This window comes from Mus caroli, chromosome 12 (assembly GCF_900094665.2).
Source record: "Mus caroli chromosome 12, CAROLI_EIJ_v1.1, whole genome shotgun sequence".
Taxonomy (NCBI): Eukaryota; Metazoa; Chordata; class Mammalia; order Rodentia; family Muridae; genus Mus; species Mus caroli.
Genome location: NC_034581.1, coordinates 59,976,573 through 59,992,299, shown reverse-complemented (window position 1 = coordinate 59,992,299; position 15,727 = coordinate 59,976,573). Strand labels below are relative to the sequence as shown.

The 15,727-nt window shown below is 42.1% G+C and overlaps 2 protein-coding genes across 3 annotated transcripts in view; one reads left to right on the top strand and one right to left on the bottom strand.

The window, feature by feature from the left end:
* The window catches only part of Fancm (FA complementation group M), a 57,466-nt gene extending 54,980 nt beyond the window's left edge, over nt 1-2,486 (bottom strand). For both annotated transcript variants that reach the window (XM_021179626.2, XM_029484735.1), the window contains exons 1-2: nt 1,915-2,486; nt 832-1,004 (exon numbers count right to left, since the gene is read on the bottom strand). In XM_021179626.2, the coding sequence (XP_021035285.1) occupies nt 832-1,004; nt 1,915-2,386 (645 nt within the window). In that variant the 5' untranslated portion in view covers nt 2,387-2,486. The remainder of the gene's footprint in view (nt 1-831; nt 1,005-1,914) is intronic.
* A 1,501-nt stretch (nt 2,487-3,987) lies between these two features.
* On the top strand, nt 3,988-15,466 carry Fkbp3 (FKBP prolyl isomerase 3). Its single transcript, XM_021178957.2, has 7 exons — nt 3,988-4,217; nt 7,895-7,996; nt 8,858-8,965; nt 11,021-11,156; nt 12,011-12,078; nt 14,089-14,186; nt 15,198-15,466. Exons 1-7 carry the CDS (start codon nt 4,110-4,112, stop codon nt 15,250-15,252), a joined length of 675 nt encoding a protein of 224 aa, XP_021034616.1. The 5' UTR covers nt 3,988-4,109; the 3' UTR covers nt 15,253-15,466.
* Nucleotides 15,467-15,727: the final 261 nt, after the last annotated feature.

Sequence of the window (15,727 nt, the reverse complement as noted above, 5' to 3'; positions counted from 1 at the left end):
TAGGGTTTCTCTGTGTAGCCCTGGCTGTCCTGGAACTCACTCTGTTGACCAGGCTGGCCTCGAACTCAGAAATCCGCCTGCCTCTGCCTCCTGAATGCTGGGATTAAAGGCGTGCGCCACCACACCAGGTGGGAAGCAAATTCTTAAAGGTGAAATTCCTTACTGGGAAGGAAGGCAAGAAACACAACCTACATCTGACATTATCCAGGCATGATGGCACACACCTTTAATCTGGGCCACACCTTGTAGTGGGGACCTACATAAGGACATTGGAAGCAGATTCTCTCTTCTTTGTCTGCTTGCCTTGTGGACCTAAGCAACTGCTAGATCCTTGGACTTCCAGTCACAGCTGCAGCTGCCATTGTTTGGGAGTTGGACTGTAGACTGTAAGTTATCAACAAATTCCCTTACTACATAAAGACTACCCATAAGTTCTGTGACTCTAGAGAACCATGACTAATACTCTTGCTAAAATTAAGAAGATATCAGAGAGTTGAGTGTGGTAGCATATGCCTATCAGAGGCCTGAAGAGCTCTGAGAATTCAAGACCAGCCTGGTGAATTCCAGGCCAGCAACGCTACATAGAGAGATGCTGTCTCATAAAAGAAAAAAGAGAAAGAAAGAGGAAAAGAGAAAAGAAAAGGGGGGGAAAAGCAGCAAATACAGATCTAAATGGACAAGAGAGATTTCCCAGCACCCTCTGTTCTGACAGAGTGAACGCAAGGCGTTTATAATCACACTAGCAATAGTTCCCATCACTGAGACTTATTCCCCCAAGGCCCTTAAGAATTTATGCATCCTCTACAAACTAGCATTTGACAAAATGATTACCTGGCAGTAAGCATAGTTCCCAAGAGCCTTATGAGCTTCATCCACCACAAGACACTTTACGTGGGCGGCAGGAACAGCCCCTCTAGTAAGGTCATTTACCATGACCTGCGGTGTCAGGAAAAGAACTCTCCTGCTGGACCATATCTCCTTCCTGGTAACAGCTTGAGTGGAACCTGTGAACAAAAGTAACAGTGAAGCCGGGCGTGGTGGCGCAAGCCTTTTATCCCAGCACTCTGGAGGCAGAGGCAGGTGGATTTCTGAGTTAGAGGCCAGCCTGGTCTACAAAGTGAGTTCCAGGACATGTCGCCAGGGCTATACAGAGAAACCCTGTCTCGAACCACCCCCCTCTCCCCCCCACAAAAAAAAGTAACAGTGAAGCAGGATGTAGCGAAAGTTCCCTGTAACCCTAGGACTCTGGAGCTTAAGGTAGGACAACTGTAAGTTCAAGGCTAGCTCGCTCTATCTGGGGAGTTCCAGGCCAGCCAAGCCATACAGGAACACAAAACAGAAGAAACACACAGAGGGACAGAGAACACTCGGAAACTTCAGACCATCATTTATAGACTATAAATAAATAGTCTGGCCTACTTTTTGAATACATTCATGCTCTGGTACTCTACTTAAAGGAAGAAGGGCTGGACAATTGTAATGACACCTGGGAGCTCTGATGCAACCCAAGGGTCAAAGCTGTTATCTAAGACTGCAACTACAATGTCTTTAGGTAATAATGCCTATAGAAGAATGTAGAAGAGGAGGAGAAGGAGAAGATGATGATCTGAGGGGAAGCAAACTGTTCAACGGGGAAATCTTCCTGGGACTGATGCCAGAAATATGTTTAGCATTCCGCCCCGCCCCGCCCCACCCCCCACTCATATACAAATGTTTCAAAACACTGGCAATTTACAAGATACTTCTGAAGGTAACTAGAGAAAGTCTATGCATCAGACTGGGCTTTGCTACCGACAGACGACGTCTTATGGGAAAGAATGTAAGATGAACACATTTGCATTGAGTAATTCTGCTGGCATAGCTATGTCCACAAGAGCCAGCTTTTCCCAGGGATCCTAGTTTTTCTCAAGATACCTGTCATTTCAGCCATGTGAGACTGTGGAATACCCATTACGTGGAAGCAGGCTTCCATCTGCTGTGTTACCAGGGGCTTCGTGGGTGCCATGAAAACCACCTTGCCAGAAGGGAACCAGCGGTAGAAATTATACATGACCACGGCGGCAATGAAGGTCTTCCCCAGCCCGGTGGGCAGGCACACCAGGGTGTTGCAGAACAGCGCGCTCCGGGAGATGTCCAGCTGGTAGTCGCGCACGGGGCAATTGGTGGGGTAGATCCACAGGGCTCCCGCAGCCGCGCAGAAGCCGCCATCCCCGGGATCCAGCTGCCCCTCAGCCTCGTACGCCGCCACCAGCAGCACCTCGTCGTCCTCCTCCGGCAGCACCTCCGCCATCGCGGGCGAGCGCGGCTGGACGCATCCCGAGTCTCCGGAGCCCCGCACAAGGCTCGGCCCCCACGTCTGGAAGAGCGTTCTCTGCCGTCCGCTCATGGTGCCCAGCAGCAGCGGAGCTCCGCTGAGGAACCCGCCCGGACAGCAGCGCAACCGTCGCGACTCGGATGCCCATTAGTCTCGGGCCAGCGACCCAGTGGGTCCCGGGGGCGGGACTGCCGGGTTGAAGAACCGGCCGCGGATTTTGCGGCGGGAAGATGATTGGTTGCCACTCCGGAAACCTGCTAAAGCGCATGCGTATTGCGCGAAGTGTGTGACAGGCTTGGGGAGGTGTCTGGATTTAGCATTTTTGCAAGTTTTGGTGTGTTTTGTTTGTTTTCGTTTTGTTACCCTTCCCATCCCTCTAGCGGGCTTGAAGGCAATCTCAAACCTGGCGCGTTGGCTCTGGCCTGAGGTGGAGTCTGGAGAATCAGGTCAAGGTCATCCTTGACGACCAGAGTTTCCAGGCCAAGAGTAACATAAGTAAATAGAATGTAGTTTTTGCTGTGCTTTCAATGAGCTGTCACTGCTAACGAGATACTACTTACGGGGTTAAGATACATTACTTCGGGACCCCAGGGCAAGCATTCAGTCATCGTTTGTAACCGTAACATGATTGAAGCAAAGTAGAGATAAATAATATTTTTCTCCATCTATGCTGAGAAAATGCAGTCTTGTGTTATACAAATGGCTGTTTTAATGTTTTGTCTGTCTAAAGAATGTGCTCTGGCCCTGCATTCATTGAGAAACTAAAACAAATACATTTTTGTCATGGGATTTCTTTTTCTGTTTTCCTCCGTATGTTTTTGTTTCACACGGGTTCTTGCTCTGAGGCCCACTCTGGCCTGGAACTCTGCATGTAGCCTGCCTCATCTTGTAAGGGGCTATAAGGGCTCCTAAGTGCTACAGACATACACTTCATATCTTAACTCTCACATAATAATTACAGATATAGAGCAGTAAGTGTTCTTGCCCAGTTCTGTTAGTGATAGCTTTCTGCTTTTAGTCTTGGGTACCAGTACAAAATCGGTAAACATCTATTCCCTCGGTTACTGAAGCAAAGTACAAACACGCGAAGCTCCTGCTGTACATACACCACCCTCACTATCGGAAAGAGGTATTTCAAGTACACCGTAATTACATTGTTTTATTCAAGTTTCTAAATTTGTAGGCAAAGCTCTGTCGGGGGAGGTTTGCATTTAGTTTTGTGTCAATTGTTTGATGGGCAAGGACCAGGCCAATCCAGATAAGATTAGAGTAGAACTAGATAAAATGAGATTGAAACCCGAATGCTGTTATTTCCCTTAAACCGTTCACAATCTGTATTTTTAAAGACATAGTAAGCCGTAAATAATAAACCAGTGGTCGTGGTGAATGCCCAAAGAACGCCTCAGAAAGCGTCAAAATAAAGTTTGACATCATCACTGCATGCAGCTGGCCAAGCGACCTGCACAGATTTTCATTCTACTCAACAAGGCCCTCACAGCCCAGTCTTGACATCACCGTAGCTCATGACCCAATCCGGTTTAGGACCATGGCGGCCTGGCCCCGGAGTCCCCCGCAGGCCCCGTGCGGACAGAGAGTGGACAGAAGAAGCTCCCAGGCTCAGCAAAGCAGAAGCCCCGCCTCCTCGAGCGCCGCGCATGCGTAGAAAGTGTGGGCTGACTCCGAAAGGCGGAGGCCCCACCCCTAGAGCGTGGCGTAAACCCGGGCCACGCCCTGAGGGCGGGACCGCGCCGGATTGAGGCGGGCTGGCTCAGTGCAGCAGCAGCAGCGGGGGAAGATGGCGGCGGCTGTTCCGCAGCGTGCATGGACCGTGGAGCAGCTGCGCAGCGAGCAGCTGCCCAAGAAGGACATTATCAAGTTTCTGCAGGATCACGGTTCAGATTCGGTACCAAAGGCATCTGGGCGGCCAGGCCGGGGCGTCCCGGGGCAGCTTCACCCCCCTGGAAATGCCTTACATACCGGATTCCTCGGTGCCCCCGCCCTCGCTCTCTGTGGCCGGTGCTGGCCAGGCCTGAGCGGCCCGCGTGAGCTCCCACTCTCCCGCCCCTTGGGCCGCCCCAGATTCCGCGGGGTTCGGCCCTTATTTCCTAGGGCAGGCCCTGGAGCTGCGGCCGTAGATTTAAATCTCAGACAGGATCTGGGAGGGCCGAGGACCTGAGGAGAAGGACCCTGAAATGCTGGCGTCTGAGGCGGGGGCGAGGACTCGGGAGTGCATGCTGACCGGGCGCATAGTGCTGGCCACTGGGAAATGGGAGGGAGGGGTGTAAAGATGCGAGGGAGCCTCGTGTGCATCTAGTTTGTCTTACCCATGTACTAAATACCGAACTATGATCCGTGATTTTCAGAAACCCACATATTACTGTTTTAACTTTTTTTTGTTGTTGTTACAAATCTTTTACAAAATAACCTTAGGGGAATTAAATGTGAATTTTTAATACGGCGGGCTTCAGTTATTATAAGCACGCAGATTTGAAAAATTCTAGTTGTATAATGCAGCTTTCAGCCTTGTCTGCATCTTAGCCACCCATTTTGTAGTCACGGGTTATTTTGTTAGACTTTTGTCCTTCAGGAACGGTCGGTCATTCATTCCCACCCCCACCCCAGTCCCCTGACTCCTTAATCTTTTTGGAGGCAACATCTCATATAGCCCAGACAGGCCTAAAACTCCCATGTCCTTACCTTTATCTAGCAAGTGCTAGGAATAACAGCCCTGCTCCATCACGTCATGTTTCTTACCTCAGTTAAATTGTTTTGGGTTTTTTTTTTGGGGGGGGTGTGTTTTTTTGTTTTTTTCGAGACAGAGTTTCTCTGTATAGCCCTGGCTGTCCTGGAACTCACTCTGTAGACCAGGCTGGCCTCCAACTCAGAAATCCACCTGCCTCTGCCTCCCAAGTGCTGGGATTAAAGGTGCGCACCACCACTGCCCTGCCTCAGTGGTCATACATGATATGCATCTATCTACCATTTTAAAATAGAAGGTGCAGCCTAAATTAAGTTTTGCTACAGATTTTCAGATTCTAAAATGTCAAGATAGCGAGTGTTGTGTGATTCCAAAATATGAAAATGCATTTAGTGACATTTAAATGGGTATTTTCCAGTGATCATTCACATACTCATGCCTGTGTTTTTACAGTCCTGCCATTTCAGTTTAAAACGTTTCTGGGTTCTTTTGAAAAGATTGTATTTTTTGATTGAGATTGAGAACTCTCACGCTTCTCCAGGCGTCAGGATATGGTCCAGCCATATTTATGAAACGTGTAGTACACTGTAGAACTGTTTGAGTGAATATACAAGGGTGAAAGGAAAAGACCCCTTTGTGGATAGACCCACTTGCCATTTTAATGGGTATTCTCTTGAGCCATTATGATGTTCAGCAGTAGAGTTGGGCATTTAATACCTCAATACTGTACTTCTTTAAGCTGTCTTTAAACAGCTTATTTATCCCAATGTAGACTGTAAAGTTTTTAATTGTTTTTCTTCTTCTAGACTCTTTGGCGCCACTGACCTGACTTGGACCATTTCAAGAGACTTGGAACATATAACAGTTTTGTGATAATTTTTGTTCCCCAGTGATAGTCTCTTACCTAAATTAGTTGATGGTCATTATTTTTGTTACTCATAAACTATTAGATAGTTATATTTTAGGTATTTTTCTGGACTCTTTCAAAGAAATGGCAAGAGTGCTGAAGTAACTGATTGCTTCTATATAACCAACTTTTATCTCCTTTCGCCAGTCTTTTCTCATTTACAGTAGAGATCGTGGTGGTGCATGCCTTTAATTCCAGAGGCAGGAAGATCCGAGTTGCAGGTCAGCCTAGACTAACTACATAGTCAATTCTCGGCTGGCCAGGGTTACATATTGAGAGAGGAAAGAAGAGAAAAAGCAAAGGCAGAAAAGTGCAGTAGGGACTTTCTGTTGAAAGTTTCCAAAACTCTTAGCTGGAGGAGACAGCTTGAGAAAATAAGAAAATACAGTAAAGGAAGGAGACTAGAATAAAGGGCTGGAGGGGTGGCTCACAAGCATGATGTTATGATGTTCAGATGGCAGAACCACTCTGAAGCTGTAGGAGACTTCATGTGTATGCGCCTAGAATCACAGCGTTTTATGGGAAATGGGGACTAGAGAATCCCTGGAAGCTCTTAGGCCAGCTAGCCTGTAAGAGAGAACCTGTCTCAAGCTGGCTCAAACTTCCACATAGGGAATTCAGACTTGAACATAACATTTACACTTTTGGAGTGCCCATAGGCACTCACAAACATACAAGGGTTTTTTTTTGTTGTTGTTTTTGTTTTTTTAATTTTAACACACAAGATTTTGTACTGTCACCAGATTTTAAGATGAACACACTATGAATTGATTATTGATTTTGTTGTTGTTGCTTAATTTTTGCTTCTTGAGGCAGTCTTGCTTGTGAGCTCTTCATCCTGGCTCAGGCTTGGAGCTGCTTTGTTTTCACACTTATTTATATATTGGCTTAATGTGTGTGGACATGAGTGCCGTGACACTTGTGGAATTCAGAGGACAGTTTGTAAGAATCAGTTCTCTGGGTGTGCGTTCTGGGGATCAAATTCAGGTTTGTTAGGTAGGCCCTTACAATGTGACTATTATTCTACTTCAACTTTCTCTCATCACTCTTGATACACATGCTTCTACTAATCTTGTACAATAAGGAACCTGGTGCTTTTTAACTTTACTTTGTGTGTATGTGGTGGAGGGCTCAGAAGACAGCTTGCAGGAGCCTGTTTTCTCCTACCGTTCAGGACACATGGATTGAACCCAGGTCATCAGACTAAACATGAGTCTTTTGAAAAGCTTGATCCCAGACTAGGGTAAGAGCTAAGATTTTAGTCCAGATAATATGATGCCATAAGCCATACACTATCCTACTATCACCAGATAGTAGGTTGTAAGTGGGTCCTGGTAGCTATTCCCGACTTGGCTTGAGGCTTCCAAAGGCATGGCAAAAAGCATTCTATCAGAAGCAACTGTTTATAGTATTCTTAATGTCTAGATAATCTTTTCTGGGTATTCTGTAATGGGAGAAAGGTTAGAATGAATCTGTCTGCCATATATACTGTATAGTTGTAGCCCTTTAATACCTGATATTTTAAAATCAGCTTTTAAAGAATGAGATATAAAGTACAGTGTTTGTTTTATTTCTTCATTATTTCTATTAAAAATCACAGCAGCTAGCGCAAAAAGATTGTTTCTAAGTTTCTTGGTCTTGAGACAGGGTCTTACTATCTGACCAGACTGGTCTTGAATTCCTGAGCTGAAGGGATCCTCCTGTCTCAGACTATAATGAGACAGGGTCTCATGTACCTCAGCCTAGGCGTGCATTCACTATATACCTGGCCATGGCCTTGCTGCTTCTCAGTGCTGGGATTTTAGGTGTGCAAATGCAGTTGATGTGGTGTGTGGAATAGAGCCCAGTGGTTTGTGTGTATCAGTCAAGCACTCTACCTCCTGAGTTACAGCCTCAGCTCCAGAGTACATTTCTTATTTTAGATCCTTTCTACTTGAGGGAAAATGATTGAACTAATCAGCTTTTTTCTTTGTAGTTTCTTGCAGAGCATAAATTACTGGGAAACATAAAAAATGTAGCCAAGACTGCTAATAAGGACCATTTGGTTAATGCCTATAATCATCTTTTTGAAAGTAAGGTAAGTGATCATATCCTATTAAAAGAATTTCATTTAGAAATTTTATTTCTACACACAAATTTTAACTGCAGTTTTCTTTTTGAAGAGTGAGGTTTTTCCACCCATAGTTTTTCTTAGCTGTGATCATAATTGGGCTTTGTCATATCAAGCAAGGTTAATTTAAAACATGGTTCAGTGTTTGGGTTATTTTTATAGGAACCATTTTTTTGTTGTTTTTGTTTGTTTGTTTTTTAATTTCCTAGTGTTATAAATTGAAACAAAATCTTTTTTCTTTCTTTTTTTGGTTTTTGGTTTTTCCAGACAGGGTTTCTTTGTGTAGACCAGGCTCGCCTCGAACTCAGAAATCAGACTACTTCTGCCTCCCAAGTGCTGGGATTGAAGGCATGTGCCACCACTGCCTTGCAAATTCTTAGGTCATAAATCCATTAAGTCAGTTGGCATTCTCTACATTGTTATAATATGTTGTTAAAGAATATATTGGTTTGGGTAGCCTTTAAGAAAAATAGATTTTTAAAACATTTTTAACATTTGTTTACTCTAAAGCAGTCATCATCTTCAAGAACATTTTTATGGAATGATCTATGAGTGTACACATCTCTTATCTGAGTTGCTTGTCTGAAGGTCATGACACTTGTTTAGGATTTTTACCATGCAGTGGTTTAAGGGTCATGATTTATTCACTTTCTATTTAAATCAGCAATATCTTTGTGTTCAGGCGATCCCCTTGGGTAGTGGGCTTTGTTCCACTCCTTGATCAGTGTCTTCATTGTGCAGATGCTCATTTCCTGAAAGGGAATGCTAGATACTCCTCCTAGTTATTAGCTTGTCCTCAGTATTCATCTTAGAATGTTTTTTTTACAGCGTTTCAAGGGTACTGAAACTACAAGTAAAGTGTCTGACCAGGTGAAGAATGTGAAGCTTAGTGACGATAAACCCAAAGACTCCAAGTCTGAAGAGACTCTTGATGAGGTCTGTATATAATATATTTTACCTTTCTCTTCTGTTTTTCTTCTATATGTAGTAGTAGGGTTGGACTTAGCCCTCATGAAAGGTAGATAGGGGTTATGCCATTAAACTAATGCAAGTACTTGTTTCAGTTTTGAGAAGGGCTTCACTAAGTTGTACAGGCTGGCCTCCATCACCTGACTAGCAGTCATTAAAAGCCTGATAACCCCCACCCCCAAGCCCACCTAACATTTGCTTTAAATCTCTATAAATAAACTGAGGCATGGCTGAATATAGCCACGTTTTTAGAACTAAGCTGTGATTTGGACTACAGTGACTCTCCCTATTCTTAGTATAGAAATAAAACAAAGAGCTAGCTAGGAGCTTCTGGCTAAAGCTCCCAAGGTTTCTGGACTATTTTAAGAACCCGATTCCGTAGCCAAGTCAGGGTGAATTAAAGAAACTTCCTTTAAGATATTATTAGCCTTTGTAATGAATATAGTGTGCCTAGCTATGGAAAATAGTCCACAACTGGTTTTAAGTTATGAGTTCATGATTAATTGTTCTCAACCCAAGTTTTATGTTATTGTATAAAGCTTGAAGAATCTGGTAAAGTCTTTGGAGGGGGGTTGTTTGTTGGTGAGATATGATTTTACTTGTAGTCTAGGTTGGCTTCAAACTCTTCATCTTTGTGCCTCAACCAATGCAAGATCCAGCTGTAAGCAGTCAGTATCAATCTTTAAAGCATTTGGGTATGTTTTCACAGAGTGTAAGTTAAGGTGTATCGAAGTTAGTTAAGGTGTAGTTAAGTCAGAGAGCCGGTTACTTTTTTAGAATTTTTTTCCTATTGGTCAGAAGCACAAATTTTATGTTTGTAGGTATGTACACATAAAGCAGTTTGGATGAATTTATTGTAAGGCAAGATAGATAGCATATTGCTAAAGAGTTTAGAAAAAAGGTGCTGGTACATATTTTTAACCCAACACTCAGGAGGCAGAGGAAAGCAGATCTCTGTGACTTCGAGGCCAGCCTGGTCTACATAGTGAGTACCAAGGCAGTAAGAGGCTATGTAAGTCATACCTTGGCCCCCCAAAATTTGTATAGAAAGATTTTTCTAGTAAAAATACAACTTCCTAAGAGCCAGAAGCAATTCAAAGAATCTTAAAGGATAATTTTTAAGCCCTGTAGCTTTCGACATTTAAGTATTTAAGAATACTTAAATTCTCCTTTTATTTCTCCTGTATAGAAATAAAACTCCGGGGGTGGGGAAGAAAGAAAAAGCAAGCTCTTGTTTTGTTAAGTTGGGAATATTGAAGTCAAAAATACATTCTCTCCTTTCTAGATTTCTCCCTTACTGATCCTGTACCCATCTCTGTTATTTCTATGCTTGTACTTTGGAACAACAGGAAAAATAGTGAAGAAATGAAGCAGACAGTGCTTATTAGATCTGGTCTAAATTCATGTGAAGTTGATCAATTCTTGGCCAAAGTCACATTATTTTCAAAATCAAAATGCAATTTATTGCTCTCATGGGTACTTAGTGGCTAACAGGATATTTTTCTTTTGTATATGTCATCTTGTAACTGACTGGCCTGAAACTCGGTATGTATATTAGGCTGGCCTTGAATTTACAATCTGCTGTCTGTCTCTTTGAGTGTTAGGATTAAAGGTGTCCTGGGTCCATCTAAGATTCTTTAGTAGTCATATTCAGGTTGTGGATGGAGGCAGTATAACTATTAATTTTCATAAGCTAGGATGAAAAAAATCTAGTAATACAATTATTGGTGCCAGTACAACTCAAATTTGTGTGTATGTGTGTGTGTGTCAGGGGTTATAATACCTTATTAATGTAATAGAAGTTTTCTGAGAATTGGAATGACAATCTTGCCATAAGAATTTCCTAAGAAGCTCTAAGTTATATGGCTTTCAGTTATAGCCTTGTGTTTAAATAGTATTCTCATCGTTTGGTTGACAGTGTCTTATAGACGTTGGCTACTGATATTTTATCACTCTGATCTTTGAGAATGTTTCTGTCATCTTTTAAAAAGAACATAAATAACTATATGCATTTATTTTTAGGGTCCACCAAAATACACAAAATCTATTCTAAAAAAGGGAGATAAAACCAACTTTCCTAAAAAGGGGGATGTTGTTCACTGCTGGTATACTGGGACACTCCCAGATGGGACTGTTTTTGATACTAACATTCAAACAAGTAAGTGTTAACTTTTGTGCAGTAGACAGATGGCATTCTTTTTCTTTGCTTTTCTTTTCCTTGATGTCGTTTGTACCAAGATTTTCTTGGCAGTATTCTACCATTCATAGGTTGCTGGCTGGCTAATCTTGATTATTTGGCAAGCAAGGGATGAGGAACTTGCAAGCTTTGTCTGTTTTAGATCTTTTGAAATTGTTAGAGATTTGGTTTAGCTGTGAGCCGTAGTGCTCCAAGTGGAAGTGGTATCCTCTGCACACCTGGTGGTATTTTTGTGGCCATGATTGAGAGAGGTCAGTGCTCTCTGCCTGCTTTGTTTGCCAGTAGTCCACCCCTCAACTACTCAGCTCCGCAGGAGTGAGGAACTTGTTCCTATGAACAAAAGCATTAATAATATGCATACAATCACCTCTTGAAGGTTCCCCCAAACTGTCAACATTGGGGACCAAGCCTCAGTATCAAGTTAGTAAGGAAAAATGACATTCAGACCTAGCAGTGCTTCAGAATGCTTTAGGATTTTAATATAAAAGAGAAAAAATGAGCTGGGTGTGGTAGCTCATAGCCTTAATCCCAGCACTCTGGAAACAAAAGGCAGAAATTCACTGCAAATTCAGGGACTATGCCAGCTACACAGTGAGCCTCTACCTCAATGGAAGAAAGAAGGTAACAGAGCATGTTATTTAGTGGTTCTCTGCTTTCCTGTGTTACCCTTGAGGTGTGCAGCTATAGGTATACATAAAGTATCATAAAACATACTTCAAACACGCTTTAAAATTATTTTGTAACTTGACTGTGTAGTTCTTAAGTGCCTAACATTACAGTTTAGAAGGTAATTAAAAAGAAAATCTGTTTTGCAGGTTCAAAGAAGAAGAAAAATGCCAAGCCTTTAAGTTTTAAGGTCGGAGTAGGCAAGGTTATCAGAGGAGTAAGTAAAGATGGCAAATGAGTATATAGGTTTTCTAAATACGTGCCATTTGTGTTGTAAGGCTGTAAAAAGTTTGGATTGTGGGGAAGGGGAGCAGCTTTGCGATGGCACACTTGCCTACCATGTGAAAGGTCCTACCTAGGTTAGATTCTAAATGCATCTTAAGTATTATTCTGTAGCTATGAAGAAACACCATGACCAAGACAACACTTTTTGCATAGTTCATGAACCTCATAGCCAAGAGCATAGGGGCTGAAATAGTTAAAATTTTTACATCCTGATCGGCAGGTACCAGGTACCTGCCTGTGGCCTAGGCTTCTGAAACCTCAGCGACCAACCACCTCCAGCAATGCCTCTAAACAAGGCCACACTTTTTAAGTGATTTTTTCAATTTTATGTACATTGGTATATGTTCCTGTGAAGGTGTTGAATGCCCTGGAGCTCGATTTAGTTGTGAGCTGCCATGTGGCTGCTGGGAACTGAACCAGGATCCTTTGAGAGAGTAGTCAACTCAGCTCTTAACCACTGAGCCATCTCTTCAGCCCCCCCCCATCCCCCCCCCTTTTTTTTTGGGGGGGGGTTCTGAGACAGGGTTTCTCTGTGTAGCCCTGGCTGTCCTGGAACTCACTTTGTAGACCAGGCTGGCCCCAAACTCAGAAATCCGCCCATGTCTGCCTCCCACAAAAACATTTTTTAAAATCCAAGAATTAGGATTGGTGATACAGTAAAAATAATCTTTGAAGTCAGACAGATATCATATTATCCTTGCTGGCTGATCTGGTACTAGTTTTCCATGTGTCATTTTCCTCATCTATAAAATAAGAATCCTGGGTCTGGCATGCTGGCTCATACCTAGCACTCTATAGGCAGATGTAGATAAGTTCCAGCACTCCCAAGGCCACAGAGACCCTGTCTGAAATAAGACAATTACTTACAAACCCCAAAGGTATAAGCTGAGTATAATTTGATATAATAGGGACTCATATATTTATGCCAATATATAGTACCTTATAGTTTTTCTTTGTAAGGTAATGTGACTGAAAACAGCCTTTCACATTTAGGCTTCTTATAAAACATTATATAGCTATGTCACATATAATGAAAACATCTATTCCACTGAAATACTTGTAGGAACAGGAATTATTTCTTATTTCTAAAATCAGCATGCTTTTGTTTGCACAAGCATATGGAAAATAAATCTTAAGGATGTTAGACTTAGGATTAACTATTATTACAATGTACTGAAGAAATTAGAAATTGTGCTGAAAATTTCCTCAAATTTTCATGTTAGAGACTACCCATTGTTCAAATTGTAGCTCCCCAGACATCCAAAATGTTATAACTAAAATGCTTACTTAATGTAGCTATAAAAATGACAGACTGAGCCGGGCATGGTGGTGCACGCCTTTAATCCCAGCACTCGAGGCAGAGGCAGGCGAATTTCTGAGTTCTAGGCCAGCCTGGTGAGTTCCAGGACAGCCAGAGCGATACAGAGAAACCTTGTCTTGAAAAACAAAACAAAATACCAAAAGACAAACAAACAAAACAACAACAACAAAAAAAAAAGAGACTGCTTTCTCTATGCCTAAGATTCCTGTGTAGGACCCAAAACAATGCAAAATACCAAGTAAAGGTTTTAGATGAGGATGTAGCTTGACTGACAAGTGCAAGGTTTGATCTCTAACTCAACAAGGCAAAAAAGAAAAAAGGCTGAATGGAGCCTTTAACAAGGAGTACAAGCCAGGGTTACATAGATACATCAGGGTCTGTCTCAACACACATAAATATTTTGTGTTTTATATATGCTGTGTATGGTTATCCATAAAGGTTAAAAGAGGGTTTTTCAGGAGGAGCTGTCTGATGTGGGTTGTGAGAACTGAAGTCATCTCCAAGTCCCCATAACTTCTGAGCCATCTCCAGCCCCCAACAGAATTAAAAAAAAAATTAGGTATATTTGTTGTTCTTTGTTACATGATTTTTGAAACATGCCATAACTTATTTTGGTTTTAGTGGGATGAAGCGCTCTTGACTATGAGTAAAGGAGAAAAGGCTCGACTGGAGATTGAACCAGAATGGGCCTATGGAAAGAAAGGACAGCCCGATGCCAAGTATCCTTTTCCTTTATAGCACACACCCTCCCCACCCAAGTTTGCCACCAAGCCTTGTAACCTGAATTCTTGGATTCAAGATTCTTATGCCCACAAGTTGTTGGACCTCCGTTGGTATGTTGTGGGTATGTATGTGCTCACAGAAGCAAGCCAACAAACCAAGACTCCTTTCCAGATAGTCTTCCTGATGTGGAGAATACCCTTTGCCCCCCTGCTCAGGACACTGACTAGAACCATCTAGTATGGTTTTCTGTCAATGCACAATAGTCAGACCTTGTCTTGCTCTTACAATTAGAGAAATCAAAAACTTAGAAATGAAAGTTTACCACGTGTAAGTGAAGGAGACCACAGGACAAATAATGTTAGTAAGCATTTATTAAGGATTACAGTATTTGTATGATAGGGCCCAGTTTGTCAACATTTACAAAACGCAGAAAGGCAATGATTCTAGACCATTTTAGAGTAAATTGATCTAGTAGTTAATTGGAAAGGTGATTCCATTCTTGTTTGCCCAATTAGTTTTGATACTGTAATTTATAGATGATAAGGTGTGAGGTTTGGGATTGGTCATCCTCCTTGTAGTCTTCAAAATGTTAAATTCATCTCATGTGAAATCATGAAGAAAGCCTTCTCACCTTTTGTTTCTTAGAATTTGTACAGACCAGGTTGTCCTCAGGTCCGCCTCTGCCTTCTGAGTGCTGGGATTTAAAACTGCACCACCAAGCACACCTAAACTTGTCTTTTAATTCTGCCAACATATAGGTTTTGAATACAGTGCAACCTTCATAAGATACTGGCTAATTTGGTAGCATTAGTGAGGTATTGATTATCAAGTATACTTTTAAGAAACTCAAGCTAGTCTGAGTCAAATACAAAACTGTCCTCTTAAATCTACTGGCATAATCTCTGGCTTACCTTAGATCTTTTAATTCTGTCTCTACCACATATAATCTGGTTTTTCAACTCTTAATATTATGCACTTTTCAAGTTTTCCTTGACCTTTTCCCACAGAATTCCACCAAACACCAAGCTCATTTTTGAAGTGGAATTAGTAGATATTGACTGAAACCAGTACTTCAGATCGGACATCAGCAAACATAAAAATGAGCTGTGGCTAATTAGAGCTTGTAAGGGAAGAGTCAACTGGAAAATTTAGAAACATAATCCCTTTAAGTCTCAGATATTTTCCTACGGCTATGTAAAGTATTCAAGAGAGCTGCTTTCCTTTTACCTCCTAATCTAAAAGGCTCAATAAAAATGTCATGGATTGTCTTGACTTATTTATTCTGTGTTCTGTATTCTAATTAGATAAAAACTAGTGACTCTGTCCAAAGAGTTGAGGTGCTAATCAAGGTGGCTAGCTTTGTCAAGGACATTTAAAATATAATACTTCATGGTGGAAATTAAAAGGCACAGGAACTTGAAACAAAACCAAACCAGTTAAAACATTCTGGTAGGGAGATAATAGATTTAGAGAAAAATTTACTTCAAGACAATGTTAATCTCTATTTTGTGTACCTCCCCCAAATGAATTCATAAAC